Raw genomic sequence first — 19,423 nt, forward strand, 5'->3', positions numbered from 1 at the left:
GGTTTCACCATGTTGACCAGGATGGTCTCGATCTCTTGACCTCGTGATCCACCCGCCTCGGCCTCCCAAAGTGCTGGGATCACAGGCTTGAGCCATCGCGCCCGGCCTACTTATTCTTTAGAGACAGGATCCCTCTCTGTGGCCCAGGCTGGAGTGCAGTGGCATGATCTTGGCACACTGCAGCTCCACCTCTGGGATTCAAGCAATTCTCCTGCCTCAGCCTTATGAGTAGCTGGGATTACAGGTGCGCACCACCACCTACTGCTAATTTTTGTTTTTTTTTTCTAAAGATGGGGTTTCATCATGTTGCCCAGGCTGGTCTCAAACTCCCAGACTTAAGCAATCCTCCCTCCTAGGCCTCCCAAAGTGCTGGTATTATAGGCTTAAGCCACCATGCCTGGACTGAGAATGCAATCTTTTTTTTTTTGAGATGGGGTCTCCCTCTGTCGCCCAGGCTGGAGTGCAATGGCGTGATCTTGGCTCACTGCAACCTCCACCTCCTGGGTTCAAGCGATTCTCCTGCCTCAGCCTCCCCAGTACCTGGGATTACAGGCATCACCCACCAAGCCCGGCTAATTTTTGTATTTTTAGTAGAGACAGGGTTTCCCCATGTTGGTCAGGCTGGTCTCAAACTCCTGACCTTAGGTGATCCACCCACCTTGACCTCCCAAAGTGCTGGGACTACAGGCATGAGCCACAGCACCCAGCCAGGATTTTTTTTTAATAATAATAATAATAATAGTGCTGGGTCAACTGGACATCCATATGTAAAAAAAAGGGGGACCTTGATCTCATATTCCACCAAATAAAAAAATCTATTCCAGATGAACTATAGATCCAAATGTGATAGTTCAAACAATAAGGCTTTTTGAGAAAAACATCTGAATATCTTCATGACCTTAGAGTAGGCAAAAATTTCTTAAGCAAGACACAAAAAGAATTAATGCACCAAGCAGAGCTAAATAGTCTGTATTAAAATTAAGAATTTCTAGGCTGGGTGCTCCAGCCTAGGCAATGAGAGTGAAATTCTGTCTCATAAATAAATAAATAAATAAATAAAAATTAGCTGGGCGTGGTGGCATGCACCAGTAATTCCAGCTATTCAGAAATGCAATGGCGCAATCTCAGCTCACTGCAACCTCCGCCTCCTGGGTTCAAGTGATTCTCCTGCATCAGCCTTCCCAGTAGCTGGGACTACAGGGGCCCACCACCACCCCCAGCTAATTTTTATATTTTTAGTAGAGAGGAGTTTTCACCATGTTGGCCAGGCTCGTCTGGAACTCCTGACCTCAGGTCATCTGCTCACCTTGGCTTCATAAAGTACTGGGATTACAGGTGTGGGCCACCACTCCTGGCCTAGGAATATATATATATATATATCTGACAAAAGACTCACATCCAGAATATCTAAAGAACTCTTATGTTATAGTCTGAATCGTGTCTGCCTATAAAATATATATATTAATATGTTGAAATCCTAACCCCCCAGCACCTCAGAATATAACCATATTTGGAGATAGAGTGTTTAAAAAGGTAATTAAGGCCAGGTGCGGTGGCTCACACCTGTAATCCCTGCACTTTGGGAGGCAGAGATGGGCAGATCACAAGATTGGGAGATTGAGACCATTCCAGCCAACATGGTGAAACCCTGTCTAGAATAAAATACAAAAAATTAGCCAGGCATGGTGGTAGACACCTGTAGTCCCAGCTAATCAGGAGGCTGAGGCAGGGGAATCACTTGAACCAGGGAGGCAGAGGTTGCAGTGAGATGAGATGGCACCACTGCATGCCAGCCTGGGCGACAGAGTGAGACTCCGTCTCGAACAAAAAAAGTAATTATGTGAAAATGACATCTTTAGGGTGAACCCTCGTCTAATATGACTAGTGTCCTTATAAGAAGAGTTGCCAGGCACAGTGGCTCACACCTGCAATCCCAACGCTTGGGAGGCTGAGGCAGGAGAATTGCTTGAACCCGGGAGACGGAGGTTGCAGTGAGCCGAAATTGCACCATTGCACTCCAGCCTGGGCAACAAGAGCAAAGCTCATCTCAAAAAAAAAGAAGAGTTTAATGGCTGGACACAGTGGCTCACACCTGTAATCTCAACACTTTGCGAAGGCAAGGATCACTTGAACCCAGGAGTCTGAGACCAGCCTGGGCAACACAGCAAGACCCCATCTCTACAAAAAAGAAGAGTTTAGGACATGCAAAAGGAAAACCACATGCAGGTAGGAAGAAGACGGCCATCTACAAGCCAAGGGCAGAGACCTTCAGAGAAACCAAGCCTTCTGACACCTTGATCTCAGATTTCCTGCCTCCAGAATTGTAAGGAAATACTTTCTTTTTTTTTCTTTTCTTTTTTTTTTTTTTTTTTTTTTTTTTTTTTGAGACAGTCTCACTCTGTCACCCAGGCTGGTGCAAATCTCTGCTCAGTGTAACCTCCGCCTCCCGGATTCAAGCAATTCTCCTGACTGCCTCCCAAGTAGCTGGGATTACAGGTGTGAGCCACCATGCCTAGCTAATTTTTTTATTTTTAGTAGACATTGAGTTTCGCCATTTTGGCCAGGCTGATCTAAACTTCTGACCTCAGGTGATCCGTCCACCTCAGCCTCCCAAAGTGCTGTGATTATAGGCATGAGCCACCGCACTCAGCCTAAGCAAGTAAATTGTTATTGAAACCCCGACCTGTGGTACTTAGTTATGGCAGCTCAAGTAAATACAGCTTACAATTAATGAGAGACAACCCTTTAAAATAGTGGAGAAAAGACCTCATCAGACATTTCAGAGGATATCCAAACATAAAACAAAGGCCAGGTGCAGTGGCTCACACCTGTAACCCCAGCACTTTGGGAGGTCGAAGTGGAAGAACTGCTTGAGCCCAGAAGTTTGAGACCAGCTTGGGCAACATAGTGAAATCCCATCTCTACTAAAAAATACAAAAATTTAGCTGAGCATGGTGGGGTGCACCTGTGGTCCCAGCTACTCAGGAGGCTGAGGTGGGAGGATCACCTGAACCCAAGAGGTTGAGGCTATAGTGAGCTGAAGGTCATGCCACTACACTCCAGCCTGGGTAATGGGAATGAGACTCTGATTCAAAACAAAACAAAATTGCCAGGCACGGTAGCTCACGCCTGTAATCCCTGCACTCTGGGAGGCCGAGACAGGTGGATCATGAGGTCAGGAGTTCAAGACCAGCCTGGCCAAGATGGTAAAACCCCATCTCTACTAAAAACACAAAACTTAGCCGGGCATGGTGGCATGCACCTATAATCCCAGCTACTCAGGAGGCGGAGGCTGCAGTGAGCCAAGATCACACCACTGCACTCCAGGCTGGACAACAGAGCGAGATTCTGTCTCAAACAAAAAATAAAAATAAAAATAAATAAATAAAATAAAACAAAATCATATGAAACACAGCTCAACTTCATTAGTCATTAGAGAAAAGCCAACTCAAACCTCAATGAGATACAACTTCCACTGGCATGGGAGCACGGCTCTAATAAGAAGAAAACACCAATTCTTGGTGAGGACGTGGTACAGCCAGTACCGGGACAAATATTTGACAGTAGTGACAAAAATTGAACACACAGGCATACTCAACGCCCCAAGCAATTCCACTCATAGGTATATCACCAACACAGTGCATCCATGTGTTCACCAAAAGTCATGTTCTAGAATGTTCATAGCAGCACTCTACAGATAACCCTTAGACTGACGGCTACCCAAGTGACCATCAACAGTAGAATAGATTATAAAATAGTCACATAGTGGAAAGCTATATAGCAATAAAAATAAATCCCAAATTAGCCAGACATGCGCCTGTGGTCCCAGTTATTTGGGATTCTGAAGTGGAATGACTGCTTGAGCCTGGGAGTTCAAGGCTGCAAGAGCTTGTCTCAAAAAATAATAATTATAATAAGGCTGGGCGAGGTGGCTCACATCTATAATCCCAACAATTTGGGAGGCCGAGGCAGGTCGATCACCCGAGATCAGGAGTTTGAGACCAGCCTGGCCAACATGGTAAAAGCTCGTCTCTACTAAAAATACCAAAAATTAGCTGCGTATGGTGCCGCATGCCTGTAATCCCAGCAACTCAGGAGGCTGAGGCAGGAGAATAGTCTGAACCCGGGAGGCAGAGGTTGCAGTGAGCTGAAATCACGCCATTGTACTACAGCCTGGGAAACAAAGTGAGATTCCGTCTCAAAAAAAAAAAAAAAACACACACACACACATACAAACAAAAAAACAAAAAGAAATCTACAACTACACATGAGAAACAATATGGATGAATTGCATAACCACAAAATTGAGCAAAAGAAGCCAAAAACTAAAGAAGACATCCTCCACGATTTCACTGGCATAAAGTGTGAAAACAGGTGAAACTTATCCATGCGGCTAGAAGTCAGGTTCACCAGCAGTGGTGGGCAGAGACTGGACAAGCAGACACAGTGGGTTCTGGGTACTGGTTACTCTGATGTGTTCTGTTTGTTAAAATTAATCAAGCTATGTGCTTACCATATGTGCACTTTTTGGTATGTATATTATACTTCAATGAATGGGTTTTTTTTTAAGGGTACAGTGTTACAGAAATGGAAACTGCCTTTTTGTTAAAAAAAAAAAAAATGGCTTGGAGCTTGGAACAGACTGCTGATAGAGAAAAGCGTGATTTTAGGACATTAGAGAAGAGGCTGCAGCCCCAAGTTGTGGCCTGAACACCTGGTGGTGCACAAGTCCGTTTCTCAAACAGCCACCCGCCATGATGCAAGGCAAGACAGTGGAAGACAGAGGCTGTGACCCCGCAGTGGCTGGGAAGACTGGCCCAGCCTTCCCCACACACTGCCCTCCACAGCAGAACTTGTCAAGTCTGTTAGGGCCGTGTTTATGTCACCCAGCAACCCTGGAGAATCACTGCTTCCCCACTTTCAGTCCACGTGGTTGTGCTGGGCTGACCCCAGCCAGCAGCTCCGGTCTGGCCCAAGGCTGTGCTAAGCCTGTCAGGGCCAATCCAGAGACACTTAAGGGAACGACCGAGGGTTTGGGAAGGACTCTGAGCTGGCAGGATAGATGTCTGAAGCTGCCATGGGCTCCTTCTTCACCCACCCTCCTTACCCTCCCATGAGGAGAAGCCTGCTAAGAATGAAGCGGACAGCCACGTGCAGTTGTTCACGCCTGTCATCTCAGCACTGTGGGAGGCTGAGGTGGGCAGATCACAAGGTCAGGAATTTGAGACCTGCCTGGCCAACATGGCGAAAACCTGTCACTACTAAAATAAAATAAAATGTTAGCAGGGCGTGGTGGCAGACACCTGTATCCCAGCTACTCAGGAGGCTGAGGCAGGAGAATCACTTGAACCCGGGAGGCAGAGGTTGCAGTGAGCAGAGATCGTACCACTGCACTCCAGCCTGGGCCACAACAGCAAGACTGCATCTCAAAAAAAAAAAAAAGTTTGTCTTCCGTTACCTCCCTGAATACACACGTCGTTTATTATAGCATGCATATTACCATTGTAATGCTCTATTCCCAAATAAACGTCTTTAAAAACAAAAAAGAATGAAGCGGAAAGAGGGAGTTGAAGCGGGAAGCAGAAAGAGAAACAGAGTCAACTTCTCAAGACCACGTTGGAGCGTCCAGACATCAATGTGCCTGGAGGTACACCCTGAACCTATACCCAAGCCAGTGAATTCTCTTCTGCTTATGACAGCTAGAGTTACATTTGCACTTAGGTCACTTACAACAAATGTGCCCTATCACCCTCTCCGAAAGCCTATGTGCAGCTCAAAGGCCAAAATGGGCATCATAATTTCCCATGCCAACTGCAGTCGGGGCCTCCTCCCAGTTCAGAGCAGCTGTCCCTCTGCAGAGCACTTTAACATTCATCACTCCACTTGATTGTCACAGAAATGCCAAGGGAGAGGGGGCTGGAGGCTGTTCCTGCTTTCTTTTTTCTTTTTTTGAGACGGAGTCTTGCTCTGTCGCCAGGCTGGAGTGCAGTGGCATGACCTCGGTTCACTGCAACCTCCGCCTCCCGGGTTCAAAGATGCTTATTTCTTTTTTCTTTATTTTTTTAGACAGGCAGTCTGTCTGGAGTGCAGTGGCATAGTCTTGTCTCACTGCAACCTCTGCCTCCGGGGTTCAAGCCATTCTCCTGCATCAGCCTCCCGAGTAGCTGGGGCTACAGGCATTTGCTAACACACCCAGCTAATTTTTGTATTTTTAGTAGAGACAGGTTTCACCATGTTGGCCAGGATGGTCTCGATCTCTTGACCTCGTGATCTGCCCACCTCAGCCTCCCAAAGTGCTGGGATTACAGGTGTCGGCCACCTCTACTGCCCTCTTTTCTTTTTTTTTTCTTTTATTTGAGACAAGATCTCGCTCTGCTGCCCTGACAGAGTGTGGTGGAGGGCAGTGGCATGATCCTGGCTCACGACAGCCTCAAACTCCTAGGCTCCAGTGATCTCCCACCTAAGCTACCAGGTAGCTGGGACTATGGACACCTGCCACAAGCCCAGCTAATTTTTGTGTTTTTGTTTTTATATTTTTTGAGGCGGAGTTTTGCTCTTGTCGCCCAGGCTGGAGTGTAATGTCTGATCTCTGCTCACTGCAACCTCCACCTCCCGGATTCAAGCAATTCTCCTGCCTCAGCCTCCTGAGTAGCTGGGATTACAGGGGCCCAGCATCATGCCTGGCTAATATTTTGTATTTTTAGTAGAGATGGGGTTTCACCATGTTGACCAGGCTGGTCTCAAACTCCTGGCCTCAAGCGATCCTCCCACTTCGGCTTCCCAAAGTGCTGGGACTACAGGTGTGAGCCACCACGCCCAGCCTGCATTATTTACTTATTTTTGTAGAGATGGGGTCTTGCTATGTTGCCCAGGCTGGTCTTGAACCACCACATGTGGTCACATTTAAAAAATTGAGGTAGCCGGGCGCGGTGGCTCAAGCCTGTAATCCCAGCACTTTGGGAGGCCGAGGCAGGTGGATCATAAGGTCAAGAGATCGAGACCATCCTGGTCAACATGGTGAAACCCCGTCTCTACTAAAAATACGAAAAATTAGCTGGGCATGGTGGCACGTGCCTGTAGTCCCAGCTGCTCGGGAGGCTGAGGCAGGAGAATTGCCTGAACCCGGGAGGTGGAGGTTGCGGTGAGCCGAGATCGCGCCATTGCACTCCAGCCTGGGTAACAAGAGCGAAACTCAGTCTCAAAAAAAAAAAAAAAAAAAAAAAATGAGGTAATATTTGCATACCATAAAATTTGCCACTTAACCATTTAAAAATGTACAAGTTGTCCAGGTGCAGTGGCTCACACTTGTAATTCCAGCACTTTTGGGAGGCTGAGGCAGATGGATCACTTGAGGTCAGGAGTTCAAGACCACCCTGGCCAACATGGTGAAACTTCCTCTCTACTAAAAATGCGAAATTCACCAGGTGTGGTGGCACATTCCTGTGATACCAGCCATTTGGGTGGTGTGTGCCTGTAGTCCCAGCTATTCAGGAGGCTAAGGCAGGAGAATCACTTGAACCTGGGAGGCAGAGGTTGTGATGAACTGAGATCACGCTACTGCACTCCAGCCTGGGTGATGGAGTGAGACTTGTCCCCCACCCACCAAAAAAAAGGTGCAAGTCATTGGTTTTAGTAGTATATTCAATGTAGCGGATGGCTGTATAACTATCCCCACTAAATTCTGAAATACTCCTTTTTTTTTAAAGACAAGAGTCTCGCTTTGTCACCCAGGCTGGAGTGCACTGGCTCACTGGCCTGGCTAGCTGCAACTTCCACCTCCCGGGTTCAAGTGATTCTCCTGCCTCAGCCTCCTGAGTAGCTGGGACTACAGGCACACACCACCATACCCGGCTAAATTTTTTTTAATTTTTTTTGAGCCAGAGTCTTGCTCTGTTACTCAGGCTGGAGTGCAGTGGCACAGTCTCAGCTCACTGCAACCTCCACCGCCCGGGTTCAAGCAGTTCCGCCTCAGCTTCCCGAGTAGCTGGGATTACAGGCACCTGCCACCACGTCCTGCTAGCACATACAGGTTCGTGTCGAACATACATTTTCACTTATCTTGGGTATGTCCTTAGGAGTGGAATTGCTGGATCACGTGGTAACTGTGTTTAACTTGCTGAGGAACTGCCAGACTGTTTACCAAAGCAGCTGTGCCATTTTATACTCCCACAAGCAGTGTGTGGGGGTCCGGTTTCCCTACATCCTTGCTAACACTTATTATTGTCTGGTCTCAAATTCCTGGCTCAAGTGATCTGCCCACAGGCATGAGTCACTGCCCTCAGCCCACTGTTTACTTCCTTTTTTCTTTCCTTTTTTTTTTTTTTTTTTTTTTTTTTTTTTTTTTTTTTTTTTTTTTTTTTTTTTGAGACCAAGTCTTGCTCTGTCACCAGGCTGGAGTACAGTGACACGACCTCAGCTCACTGCAACCTCCGCCTCCCAGGTTCAAGCGATTCTCCTGCCTCAGCCTCCTGAGTAGCTGGGACTACAGGCATGTGCCACCATGCCCGCCTAATTTTTTGCATTTTTAGTAAAGACAGGGTTTCACCATATTGCTCAAGCTAGTCTTGAACTCCTGACCTCGTGATCCGCCCGCCTCGGCCTCCTAAAGTGCTGGGATTACAGGTGTGAACCACCGCACCTGATCCACTGTTTACTTCTTGATTGCCTCTTGCACCCATCAAGCGGGCAGAGAACTTATCCATCCACTTGCAACTCTGACCATGTACCCAAAGTGTGTTTTTCTGGAAAGAATAGATTGTTCGAACGACAGCCTGTAAGATCTGAAATGCCACCTACTACCTGACCGAGCGTCCAGAGCACTAAATCATCAGCCACCTGCAGGTGCTCAAAGAGCTCGTGTGCATTTGCCGAGCTCACAGTTCCAAGCCCTACCCCAGGCCTGTCTAGAACCCTGAGGAACCAAGAGGAATAGCCACTCCCCTCGAAAGCCTGAAAGTCTATGAGGGATCACAGAGCACCCAGTATTTACCAGGCAACCCACAAACAAACACAGAGGAGAGATCTAAGATTGTGTTGCTGACACCCAGGCTGGAGGCAGGGTCCAAATGGGCCTCATAAAACCGTGAACTGGCCAACGCCCTCTGATACAGCTTCTTCTGACTTTGCAATCCTACCTGCTCTCCAGAATGAAACGGTTGCAGCTCACACCTGCTCCTGCCCCCTCCCGTGGGAACTTTCTTTTTGAGAGGCCTTTAAAAGTCTAAACGGGCAGGTGGTGAGCGCCTCTTTCCCCTTCCCTACTTCAGCATCTCTGAGCCACACGCACAGCAAGCGACTTACCCACTAGGAGTTTGACGTCTCGGACTGTGAAATCAGGGTCAGGCATCCTGGGGAAAGAGGAGCACAGACCTGTGGTGAGAGGCCACAGACAGCAGAGCAAGACTCTACCCTTGGCCCGGGGAAACCATTTTTCCAAAAGAGGCCCCTTGCCCTCAGTTTGAGAACTCAAAATGAGAAAATCCAGAGGGAGGGAGGAAGACCCGTTGATGCCTCCAGGGAGGGTCATCCCAGAAGCACTGAGGCCCTTGCCTACCCCAAGAGGCAACTCAAACCTGAACCTCTGCAGATGGTGGGACATCCACTGTCCATCCAATTTTTCCAAAGAAGCCTGAAGTATGGGGTCAAAGGTAGGGGCCAGAGCTGGAGATTCAAACACCTGCTTTCTTTCAGGGTGGGTAACTCTCTCTACATCTCTTCCTCCCTCTAGAAAATACTCTCCATAAGGAGTTGTATGGGAAGTGGGAGAGACCCCTTTAAGTTCAGAGGGAAAAAAAGACATACATTGTACCAGTTCCAGGGATTTGGTAATATGGGCTACGATTCACTGTTAATTAACAATGATGCCCAAGGTTTCATTCCTACTCACAGGAATCGCCTCTTGAGCAAGTCTGGCAGCAGATGCTGGAGAGAGGCAGCCTGGGATGACACCCCAAGCCTCCTCCCCTACCCCTGCCCAAGGGGCAGAAACCTGTTCTTCCAGCCTGCCTCAGGGACCTCTCCCCCACCTGGAGCTCTGACAGATCTCAGTGAACGAAAACAGACAGAATGGAGGGGTGGAGGGGCAGGCTGTGGGGCAGGCAAAGAAAGGGGAGACATTGGCACTCCAGGAAACACACGCAGTGGGAATCTGCGTAAGAAACGTGTATCTAAGTGCTCTGGGTCTGGGCTTAGAGGCCGACTTGTCTCTTTGCAGCTCAGGCTCTGCCTCAGTTTCCTGCTCTGGGGCAAGGGGAAGGAGAGGTACAATTCACTGTAGGAGGTCACTGAGTGTAACTGGGGTGGGTCAGGGAAAAAAGTCAACACTGCTTAATTCCCCTACGTCCTCTCTGCCCAAAGTCCCTGCAAAAGACCAGTCTTTGGAGAGTTTTTCCCCTTTGTCAGGCCTTGAACAAGGAGATGCTGTTCCCAGATCATGAAAAAGATCCTTCTCAGTGATGAGAGGTGGGAAGAGGGTGGAAGAAATCCATCCCAAGCTATAAAGTATGTTAGGGAGGAAGACGGGGGAAGGAGCAGTTAGTTTCAGCAACTTACTTAATTCCCAGTCCATCCTTTTCTCGAAATATCAGGGGAACCCTGAGAGCTTCTCTCTGTACGTACTCATAGTTGAAATCTGTTTGGATATTTGAATTAAAACAAGTTGGTTAAGTCACGAAGGAGCAAATGAACCAGGATCTGTTGGTTACGGGAAGAAAACTGATGGACGAAGGGGCAGGGGGTCCAGGAGATGCAGGCACCAGCTGTACGACAAAAGCTCCTTGGAAAATGATCGGGAAATGGATTAGGCAAAGCCCAAGAGAAGCCATGCCAACGATCAGCTCCTCTGCCTACTCAGTCAGTCATTCCCTGCATGCCCCACCGGTCCAAACTTGTCAATGAACAGCCCAAGGCCAGCAAGGGTTGAGGAGGAAGACTCAAAGAGCCTCGCACAAAAGGAGCCCCAGCTATGGCTGGGAAAGAGGTATAGACAGAGACACGCATCCCAAGCCTCGCTCAGAAAGTAAAGGGACTGCAAAATTGAAGAATGCCACCTGGGAGGATCTGAAGGCCCAGGGAGGAGGCTGGGAGGAGGGCCCACATTGTAGCTGAGCATCAGTGAAAATCTTATTGTAATATCCTGCCTAGTGAAGGGGAGGGGGGAAAAGCCGGTTTCCCTGGAAACTGTGTATTTGGTGCCAAAATAACTAGGGAACTGGGCACAGCTTTGTTGTCTTAAGAGTGAAATTCTGCTGCAGCCATCACAGTCCTTGCTTCAGCTGGATAACAGGGAGGGGGGCTCCTGGGGGAAGGCTACATAAGGGGAACATAGAAGGACCCAAGGAAAATCCCCAGGTTCACTCCATGTCTGGGGTTTTCTAGTGCAGTCCCCATATCCTTACCCAAAGTCCTGGAGGATGAAGGAGGCCGCGGACTAATTTCCTTCCTTCCCCAATTCTGAAACCAGTGAATCTGACGCAAACATACACCCCTGAATATGGAGGTGATGGGGCTTGAGATAAATTTTCATGTACCCCAAAGCTTCAGGTAACTAAAGTAATCCACAAGGGAAGAAGGCCTCTCTGACCGACCGACAGACCGGACCCACCATCAGAAGGGAGACAGAAGTGGCCTCAGGCCACTGAAGCTGCTAGCCCAGGGAAACAGTTCACAGGGCAGCCTGGGGGAGGAGGAGGCCAAGACAACTCCCCTCCGAAGAGAGACAGAACAAAACCCAAAGCCGGGAAAGCCCTGACCTCAGCAGCTCAGATCCCCAGGGGCTCACAGTGAATGGGGATTCCTAAGGATTTAAAGGAAGAGAAGTTTAAGAAGCATGTATTTTGAATCCAGGCTAAGGGCTCCTGTTTCTCAGCTCCTCCCTCAAGTTTTGGGGCCAGATCTGAATTAAAGAGCAAAGCCCAGGGCCCTCCCCTTTCAAAGAAGCCGGGACAGCAGATCTAAGGATACACTTTAGCTCTCTGAGGCTGGAATACCGGCCCTCAGACCCACCCACCCAAAGCACCCATCCCCCAAGGTCAGCTTCAACTTCCTCAAATGAGCCTGAGAAAAAGCTCTGAAATCCTGGGCTGAGAATTCCTCCCAAATGACTAGGAAGAGTTTGCATATTGTTTGCAGGTAGGATCCACCAAAAGGCTCAACTCAGTAAAAATGGAGGAAGAAAGGAGAAGAATTAAAATTCCATTTATGCAGAGAAAATTTAAATCAGCTGGGACTAGCACCCTGCTCTAGGACCAGGCAGGCTGGGAGAAATTTCTTCTTCCCTCCCCCAACAACTACTCCTCACCACCAGAGCCCAGCGCCCCGGGAGGTGATGGGCACAAAAGACAAATTGGCAAAACTTCGAAGCTGGGACAGTCTCTTCTCAGGGCTAACCTCAGAGCCACAGGCACTCAACCAGAACTTGGAGGAGGGAAGGAGGCACTCCGGTTATCAGCTCACTGAGGGATGCAAGGGTTTTCCAAGAGGTGGGGGGGAACAAAATGGAAACTTTGTAACTTAAAGGAAATTCAAAGATCTAAGAGGGAAAAATGAGCCAAGGGCCTGGGAAGGCTAGGTAGGGCATATTCCAAACCCCAATCGGGCAGGCAAGGCTGATTCCTCAACCAGGAGCCACACTGGCTGCAGGCTGGGAGGGCCAGAGCTCTGGAGGCCTCAGAGGCAAGCGAGGATGTCACCTTAACATCTGGAGGGTGACCCCCACCATTCCCGCAGTAGAAGAGCCAGAAAGAAATCCAGGCCCTGAAGGTCTCCAAAACCCTGGAGGCGTCCCCAAATGCCGCTGTAAATTGGGTGGGCCCCCAAGGGACAGAGTTCTCCGAGTCTCAGGCCTGGGAGGAGACCCATTTCCTCACTTCAAACTGCGAGGGGACAGGGATCTCCCCCAGAAGCCTGAAGGGAAGTCACCCCCTGACCCCAACTCCCGGCTTCAACCTGTCAAGGCTGTGGCGCTAGACAGCTCGGGCCCAGGTCGGGGTTCAGGTCAACAGCTTCGCGGCGCACGGGGTCCCTAATGCAATCTGGCAGAGCCCACGGGGAAACGCGGCTCTGCAGACCCCAGGCCTAAGGGGGCATCACCCCAAACACCCACCTCTCCCCCATCACCAGTTTCTCACTGGCAGGCCCCGAGCGGGCGCGGGGTTGTGAGGATTTCAGGCCTGGGGGGCCTCACCCGGCCCCGAACCCAGTTCCAGCCAGGGGACGGCACCCCTGGCAGCGCATGGAGCGCGACCGGCTCGGGGAGGGGGAGGACGCGACGCTCCCGCCCTCCCTCGGTCCGCCAGTCCATCCTCAGGTCCTTCTGTCCGCTGGCCCCCTGACTCTGCCCACCCTGGGACTGGTGGTGGGCGCGGGCCGGGCCTAGGCCCATGCCCGGCCCCCCTTACCGCCTGCCCTCCTCTCTCGCCACCCCACCCCACCCCCCCAGTGCTCGGCCTCGTTTCGTCACCGGATCCCCTGGAATGGGGGACGCGGGCGCGAAATACGAACCCAGCCACCGGCAGCTCCCTCCCCACGTGCGCTCGGCCCGCGGCGCAGAGGGCGACCGGGGAGGGGGCGCCTCACCTTTGCCCTCCATGGCGTGCACGAAGTCCCCCTGGTACAGCTGACTGCGAAGCTTCTCCTCCAGGTTGAAGCCGCGGACGCTGACGATCTCCTCCACGTCCGACAAGTCCTCGTTCTCGTCGTATCGCTGGCGGTCAATCGGGCGCTGCAAGGACCCAAACCAGAGAGCCCGGGACATTATTGGGGGAGCTGAGGGTCGCCTCTAAAGCTGGGCCCAGCACTAACAGGTGCAGGAGCCGCGCGCCCCCTGCACCCCACCATTCCAAACCAGGCAACTTTGCGCAACTGCCAAAGATGCTGAAAAGCAGGACAAGGAGAGGGGCCCGCACCCCGAGGGTCCAGCTGCGCTCTACACCGGGCACTCCCCTCCTGTGTCTCTGGAAGCCATTGAAGGGACATCTGGGGGCCCTCCCCTGTCCCCCGCCCCCGAAATGTGTTGGGCTTTGCCCACTTGGCCGAGAGCCTGGTTATGTAACCCGGGAAGGGGGCTCCGGACACGGGCTGGCGGGGCAAATGTAGGCCCCAGGAGGAGCCGCTGCGGCGCCCGGCTCGGCGGTAGCAGCAGCCCCGGCGGCCGCGGCTGCAGAGCCGGGAAGCCGGAACCGGGGGCCGGCGGCATTTCTAAAGCTGGAGCCGCCCCCGAGCTACCGGGGAAGCTGGAAAGCTGAAATGGAAGGGCTGAGACCCCAGCCGCCCCCGCCGTCCGCCCGCCAGTGCAAGAAGAGGAGGTGGGGGGAGGAGGATCGGGGCTTGGGAGGGGGAGAGGCAGACGGCCCGCCACAAAGCTCCGATCGGAGACCCCAAAACGCACCAGCAGCTGCCTCATCTCCCCACAAGCGCGCGCGCACACTCACTTCCTAAGGAGACTCCCCCAGCACTCCCCGCATCCCCCTGCCTCCTCCCTCCACCGCCCAGCGCCCGGCCCCGCAGCCCCCCAGATTCCGGGCGAACCCCGAGCCTGCTCAGCCCGCCTCCACGCCGTTCCGCGATACCACCTCCCCACTTAAGTGTCTGAGACTCTAAGCCTCAAAAGGGACTGGAGTAAGCAGCTTGCTTCCTTTTGCATGCAATTTATTATTATTTTTTCCCGGTCCTCTTGCAAAATACAGAAAAGGAAAGAAAAGGCAGCGAGAAACAACCAAAAAAAAAAAAAGATCTATCATATGCCAGATACAGATTTGGGGGAAAAAAAAAAAAAGCTACACACCAATCTTCTTCCAGAGTCTTTCTCTGCCTCCATTTTTTTAGGAGAGTTCACCAATTAATTGTCAACACTCCTGCCCCCTGCATTTTGGCCGAGGGAGGAAGGAGGGAAGACCAAAGAAAACAAACCAAAAAATAAATAAATAAAGCAAGCCAGAGCCGAGATCTACAAAGTTTTGCACCAACACTTAGGCAGATCCGTTTGCAAAGTCCTAGGAAACCATTTTCAGCAGTTGTGGGGGGGGGAGGCGTCGACGTCATAATCCCCGGAACGTAAACATTGTTGCCGATCGCGCTCGGAGCTCGCGGCGCGGCGAGTTGGGGGGGCTCTCGGCCGGGACGTGGGGGAGTGGGGGCGGCGGCCCGAGGAGGTGTGGGGCGGGAGGGAGCCCAGGAGGCACCGGGCGCCGTTAGCGCCCTGGCATCGCTGTTTTGTTGTTGGGTCACGAGTGCGCCTCTGCACGCAGGCGCCGCCGCCGCCGCCCGGGAGTTGTGTGCAGAGCTGACTTTTGGAGGGCCGAGTTGCAGGCGGCGGGCGCATCCCGGAGATGGCGGGGCAGGGAGGGAGGGAAGGAGGAGGGGGCGGGGAGGGAGGTGCAGATTTGCACGGCTGGCCTCAGCGGGAGGCGCGGAAATGCAAGCCGAACAAGCTGGCGTGAAAGCCCCCGGGGCCTGGCACCCCCAAAAACGACCCCCCACCTCCGTCCCTGCCCCCAAGCCCCAGGGCTACCCCTCTTCCTCTTATTTCATCCACCCCTCCCCCCACATTACCTGTGTGGCCGACTCAAATTCAAAGCATTTTGTATATATATATTTTTTCTTTTTTTGTTTTGCTGCTGCATGTCTTTTTCGTGGGGGGTGATCCTCTGCAGATCCCCCCATTTGCAGACCTGCCATATGGAGGAGGCATTTGGGGTGCTCAGAAGGAAATTAGCTCAGCTCCACACCTCTAAGGATTGCCTAACTTTTAAACTCCCGGCACTCAAAGATACGGACACACACACGTACAGGAAATACAGCCAGACCAGAGCCTTTGCAGACCGCAGCTGACCGGAAGACGTGGCCTTTCATTCATTCATTCTGCCCGCCTCTGTGGAGTCCTTTACGAGGCGACCAGCCTTGAAACAGAAGTTGGACGTTTTTTAAAGGCTCTTGCGCTCGGCCAGGGGAGCAGATAGATACTCAGGAGCGAAAGACGGAAAGAATCGGATCTGGCGCCTCCTAACGCAGCCCGCACAGGAGCGAAGGGTAAGACCTTGCTGGCGGTTTATAGAAGAGTCGGTGGAAAGGTGCATGGGGCTCTGGGATGGGTGAGGGGGACTCTGGTGCCCCTTGATGAATCATACAGGGCTTCTTAGCAGAGGTATCGGCAACCTCCGTACATACAGGGGTGTCATTAGGTCCCTGTCCACTTACTAGTGTTTGTGACGACCCCAGCACTGGTCCTGGGATGTGCTCCCATCATGAGCAACAGTTCAGGTCGACTAGGCTTGAGAAATCTGGCCCTAAACATTCCTCCAGCCCCAGCTGCGGTGCCTTGCTAGGCCTGCTCTTGGGGGTAACAGATGATGATAAAATGACATGGCAAGAGGGCGAGCATAAAGGGACTTTGTAGAGAGCAGGCTTTGAGCCTGGCATTTTATTTCTGCCATTAACACTGTGGGATAGTTGGAGCAGGTCATTTTGCGGATGGGGCAACTGAGGCTCAGAGAAATTATGACTCTGAATGATTGATTGCTCTTCCCCCATACGGTCCCCAAGCTATCAGATAGACATGTGGGGGGTGGGGGGAAGGGACTTCCCCGCCTGACGTAGGATGTCACTATCAGCATCGTATTGGTCACCCTAAGAGAGCTTCCCCCTCACTCACCTTAGAAGTTTCCCGTCCTATCTTTCTGTAGTCTTTCTCACCCACCCCCAAAGGCTACTCTTTGAAGTTTGTTTTCATTCATGTTCACTAGCTATAAAAATCTTTTAAGCAAGGATGAGGCTGGGAAACATCAAAATTTGTTTCCAAACTGAAATCGCCCACATTGGCTCTGCGGCGTCCAATCAGTAACCCTTAGTTTGACTGCTACGAGTTCTGCCTTCAGCTCGTGGACCGTTTTATTTGCTCCTGTCTTTCTCTCACAGGAACCCTTTAACAGATAGTCTGGTTCGTTCCTATTTTGCAAAGAAGGAAATTAGGACTAGAAAAAGCAAAGCCACTCACCCAGGATCACATAGCTCATATGTGCCCCTGCCAGGGCTCACACTGGAGCCTGGCTTGGCCATCAGGTGTTGGTTTTTTTTTTTTTTTTTTTTTTTAGTAACTTACCAGCCTCACTACTGCCCTGTAATGAAATAAACATGTTCAAAGCAGAGTGCATGAGCTTGGAGAGTGATGCAAAGTGAATTAAGTGAAATAAAGGAAAAAAAAAAAAAATAGAATGCTTGATCTAATTAATTTTTCTCCCTGAGGCCCTTTTTTCTCCCCAGGTGGCCTTATGGTGGCCCCAAAAGCTGGAGTCAGGAAAAGGTCCAACGGTAACCACCTTAGTGTAAAAACGGTTAAGTCCATATATCACCTCATGAGGAGTTCCTGGTTTGTCAGAGTGGGAAGGGGCTGGGTAGTCACCTAATTTAATCCCCTCCCTTTACAAACCTTGAGGAAACCACAAACGCGACAGAAGAATGGGCCAGCCGGGAGTTTGTTCCCCTTGGCCTCCCCCAGAATGCCTGCCCTGCCACCGGGTCCTAAGTGGCCACTCAATAAATGTTGGGCCCTTGATGAATCACCTTCCCCCCCCCATATTTGCATTTTCTCTTTATCAGTAATTGGCAGATGAAAGGCTTTGTCCTCCAGTTGAAAGAATTCCAAGCATTTGCTCAAAGTAGAGGAGGAGGTTATTTTGGACCAAAGGGGGAAGGGCTGAGACCCTGGAGCTCCCTCCCAGTGTTGGCTAATTGTCCCAAAGAAGTGGAGAGTAGGTGAGGGAAGAGAGAAGGTGAAGGTGTTTATCCCAGAGATGTACTTTCTCTTGCAGGAAAACACCAGGCCAGTTGTATTGGAAACGTAATAATAGTGATTTCCTGGACCCTCCTGCTCAATCTTACAAAAGGCCCAGTCAGATCCTGCCTGAGGTACCCCCATCCATTCTTCATTCATCAAAGGTTGATTGAGCAACCCTGTGCCCAAAGACAGAGAGGATACAGAAAAGAAGATGCAGTTCCCATTGGGACATACCCAGGACTGGGAAGGATGAGGGACCTCCTTCTCAAGGAAAGGCGGACTCTGGATGGAGCTCTCAGAAACCAGAATCCTGTTAAGGAATTGAAGTTGTTCTCATATTCATAGTTCTCCTATTCATATATGATTATCATAGCTCCTGAATTTTTTTTTTTTTTTTTTTTTTTGAAACAGGGTCTTGTGATGGGCACAGTGGCTCACACCTGTAATCCTAGCACTCTGGGAGGCCGAGGCAGGCAGGTCACTTGAGGTCAGGAGTTCAAAACTAGCTTGGTCATTATGGTGAAACCCCGTCTTTACTAAATACAAAAAATTAGCTGGGCTTGGTTGTGCATGCCTGTAATCCCAGCTACTCGGGGAGGCTGAGGCAGGAGAATTGCTTGAATCCAGGAGGCGGAGGTTGCAGTGATTGGAGATCTCGCCATTGCGCTCCAAGCTGGGCGACAGAGCGAGACTTCATCTCAAAAAAAGAAAAGAAAAGAAAAGAAAGAAACAGGGTTTTGCTCCGTTGCCCAGGCTGGAGTGCAGTGACACAATCTAGGCTCATTGCAGCCTCCCCCTGGGCTCAACCAGTGCTTCCAGCTTAGCCTCCCAAGTAGCTGAGCTGAGTCTACAGGAGTGCACCACTGGCCCAGCTAATTTTTATATTTTTGGTAGAGACAGGGTTTTGCCATGTTGCCCAGGCTGGTCTCCAACTCCTAAGCTCAAGTGATCCTCCCGCCTGGGCCTCCCAAAGTGCTGGAATTACAAGCATAAGCTATCACGCCTGGCCCTGTTTTGTTTTAATTTAAGGATATGAAATCATTCTACATCAGCATATATAGGTTTTTTGGGGTTTTTTTTTTGTTTGATTTTTTAGGAGACGGTGTTTCACCTTGTTGGTCAGGCTGGTCACAAACTCCTGAGCTCAGGAGATCCACCCACCTCAGCCTCCCAAAGTGTTTGGATTACAGGCATGAGCCACTTCGCCTGGACTTCTTTTTAATGATTTCATAACATTTCACTGGGTAGATAAATTGTGCAAGAATGATTTAATTAGGTCCCTAACTTTTAGATGGTATTCAATTTTTTTCTCTTTTTTTTGTTTGTTTGTTTTTTGTTTTTGAGACGGAGTTTTGCTCTTGTTGCGCATGCTGGAGTGCAATGGCATGATCTCGGCTCACTGCAACCTCTGCCTCCCAGGTTCAAGCGCTTCTCCTGCCTCAGCCTCCCGAGCAGCTGGGATTACAGGCATTCGCCACCATGCCCCGCTAACTTTGTATTTTTAGTAGAGATAGGGTTTCACCATGTTAGTCAGGCTGGTCTCGAACTCCTGACCTTAGGTGATCCACCCGCCTCGGCCTCCTAAAGTGCTATGCTGGGATTACAGGCTTGAGCCACCGCACCCGGCCCCAGGCTTTTTCTTTCTTTTTTTTT

General features: G+C 50.6%; 1 protein-coding gene across 12 annotated transcripts in view; it reads right to left on the minus strand.

Annotated features, from left to right (window-relative positions):
• KDM2B (lysine demethylase 2B) overlaps window positions 1-15,786 on the minus strand; it is a 162,651-nt gene extending 146,865 nt beyond the window's left edge. For 2 of the 12 annotated variants that reach the window (XM_017544268.2, XM_017544262.2), the window contains exons 1-4: window positions 15,550-15,747; window positions 13,576-13,720; window positions 10,552-10,630; window positions 9,301-9,347 (exon numbers count right to left, since the gene is read on the minus strand). In XM_017544268.2, the coding sequence (XP_017399757.1) occupies window positions 9,301-9,347; window positions 10,552-10,630; window positions 13,576-13,720; window positions 15,550-15,675 (397 nt within the window). In that variant the 5' untranslated portion in view covers window positions 15,676-15,747. Of the gene's footprint in view, window positions 1-9,300; window positions 9,348-10,551; window positions 10,631-13,575; window positions 13,721-14,386; window positions 14,443-14,782; window positions 15,221-15,549 lie in introns of those variants that run through there. The other 10 variants (XM_017544266.2, XM_017544265.2, XM_017544269.2 and 7 more) reach the window with 8 other exon arrangements.
• Window positions 15,787-19,423: the final 3,637 nt, after the last annotated feature.

Source organism: Cebus imitator, unplaced genomic scaffold (genome assembly GCF_001604975.1).
Source record: "Cebus imitator isolate Cc_AM_T3 unplaced genomic scaffold, Cebus_imitator-1.0 Scaffold169, whole genome shotgun sequence".
NCBI classification, from domain to species: Eukaryota; Metazoa; Chordata; class Mammalia; order Primates; family Cebidae; genus Cebus; species Cebus imitator.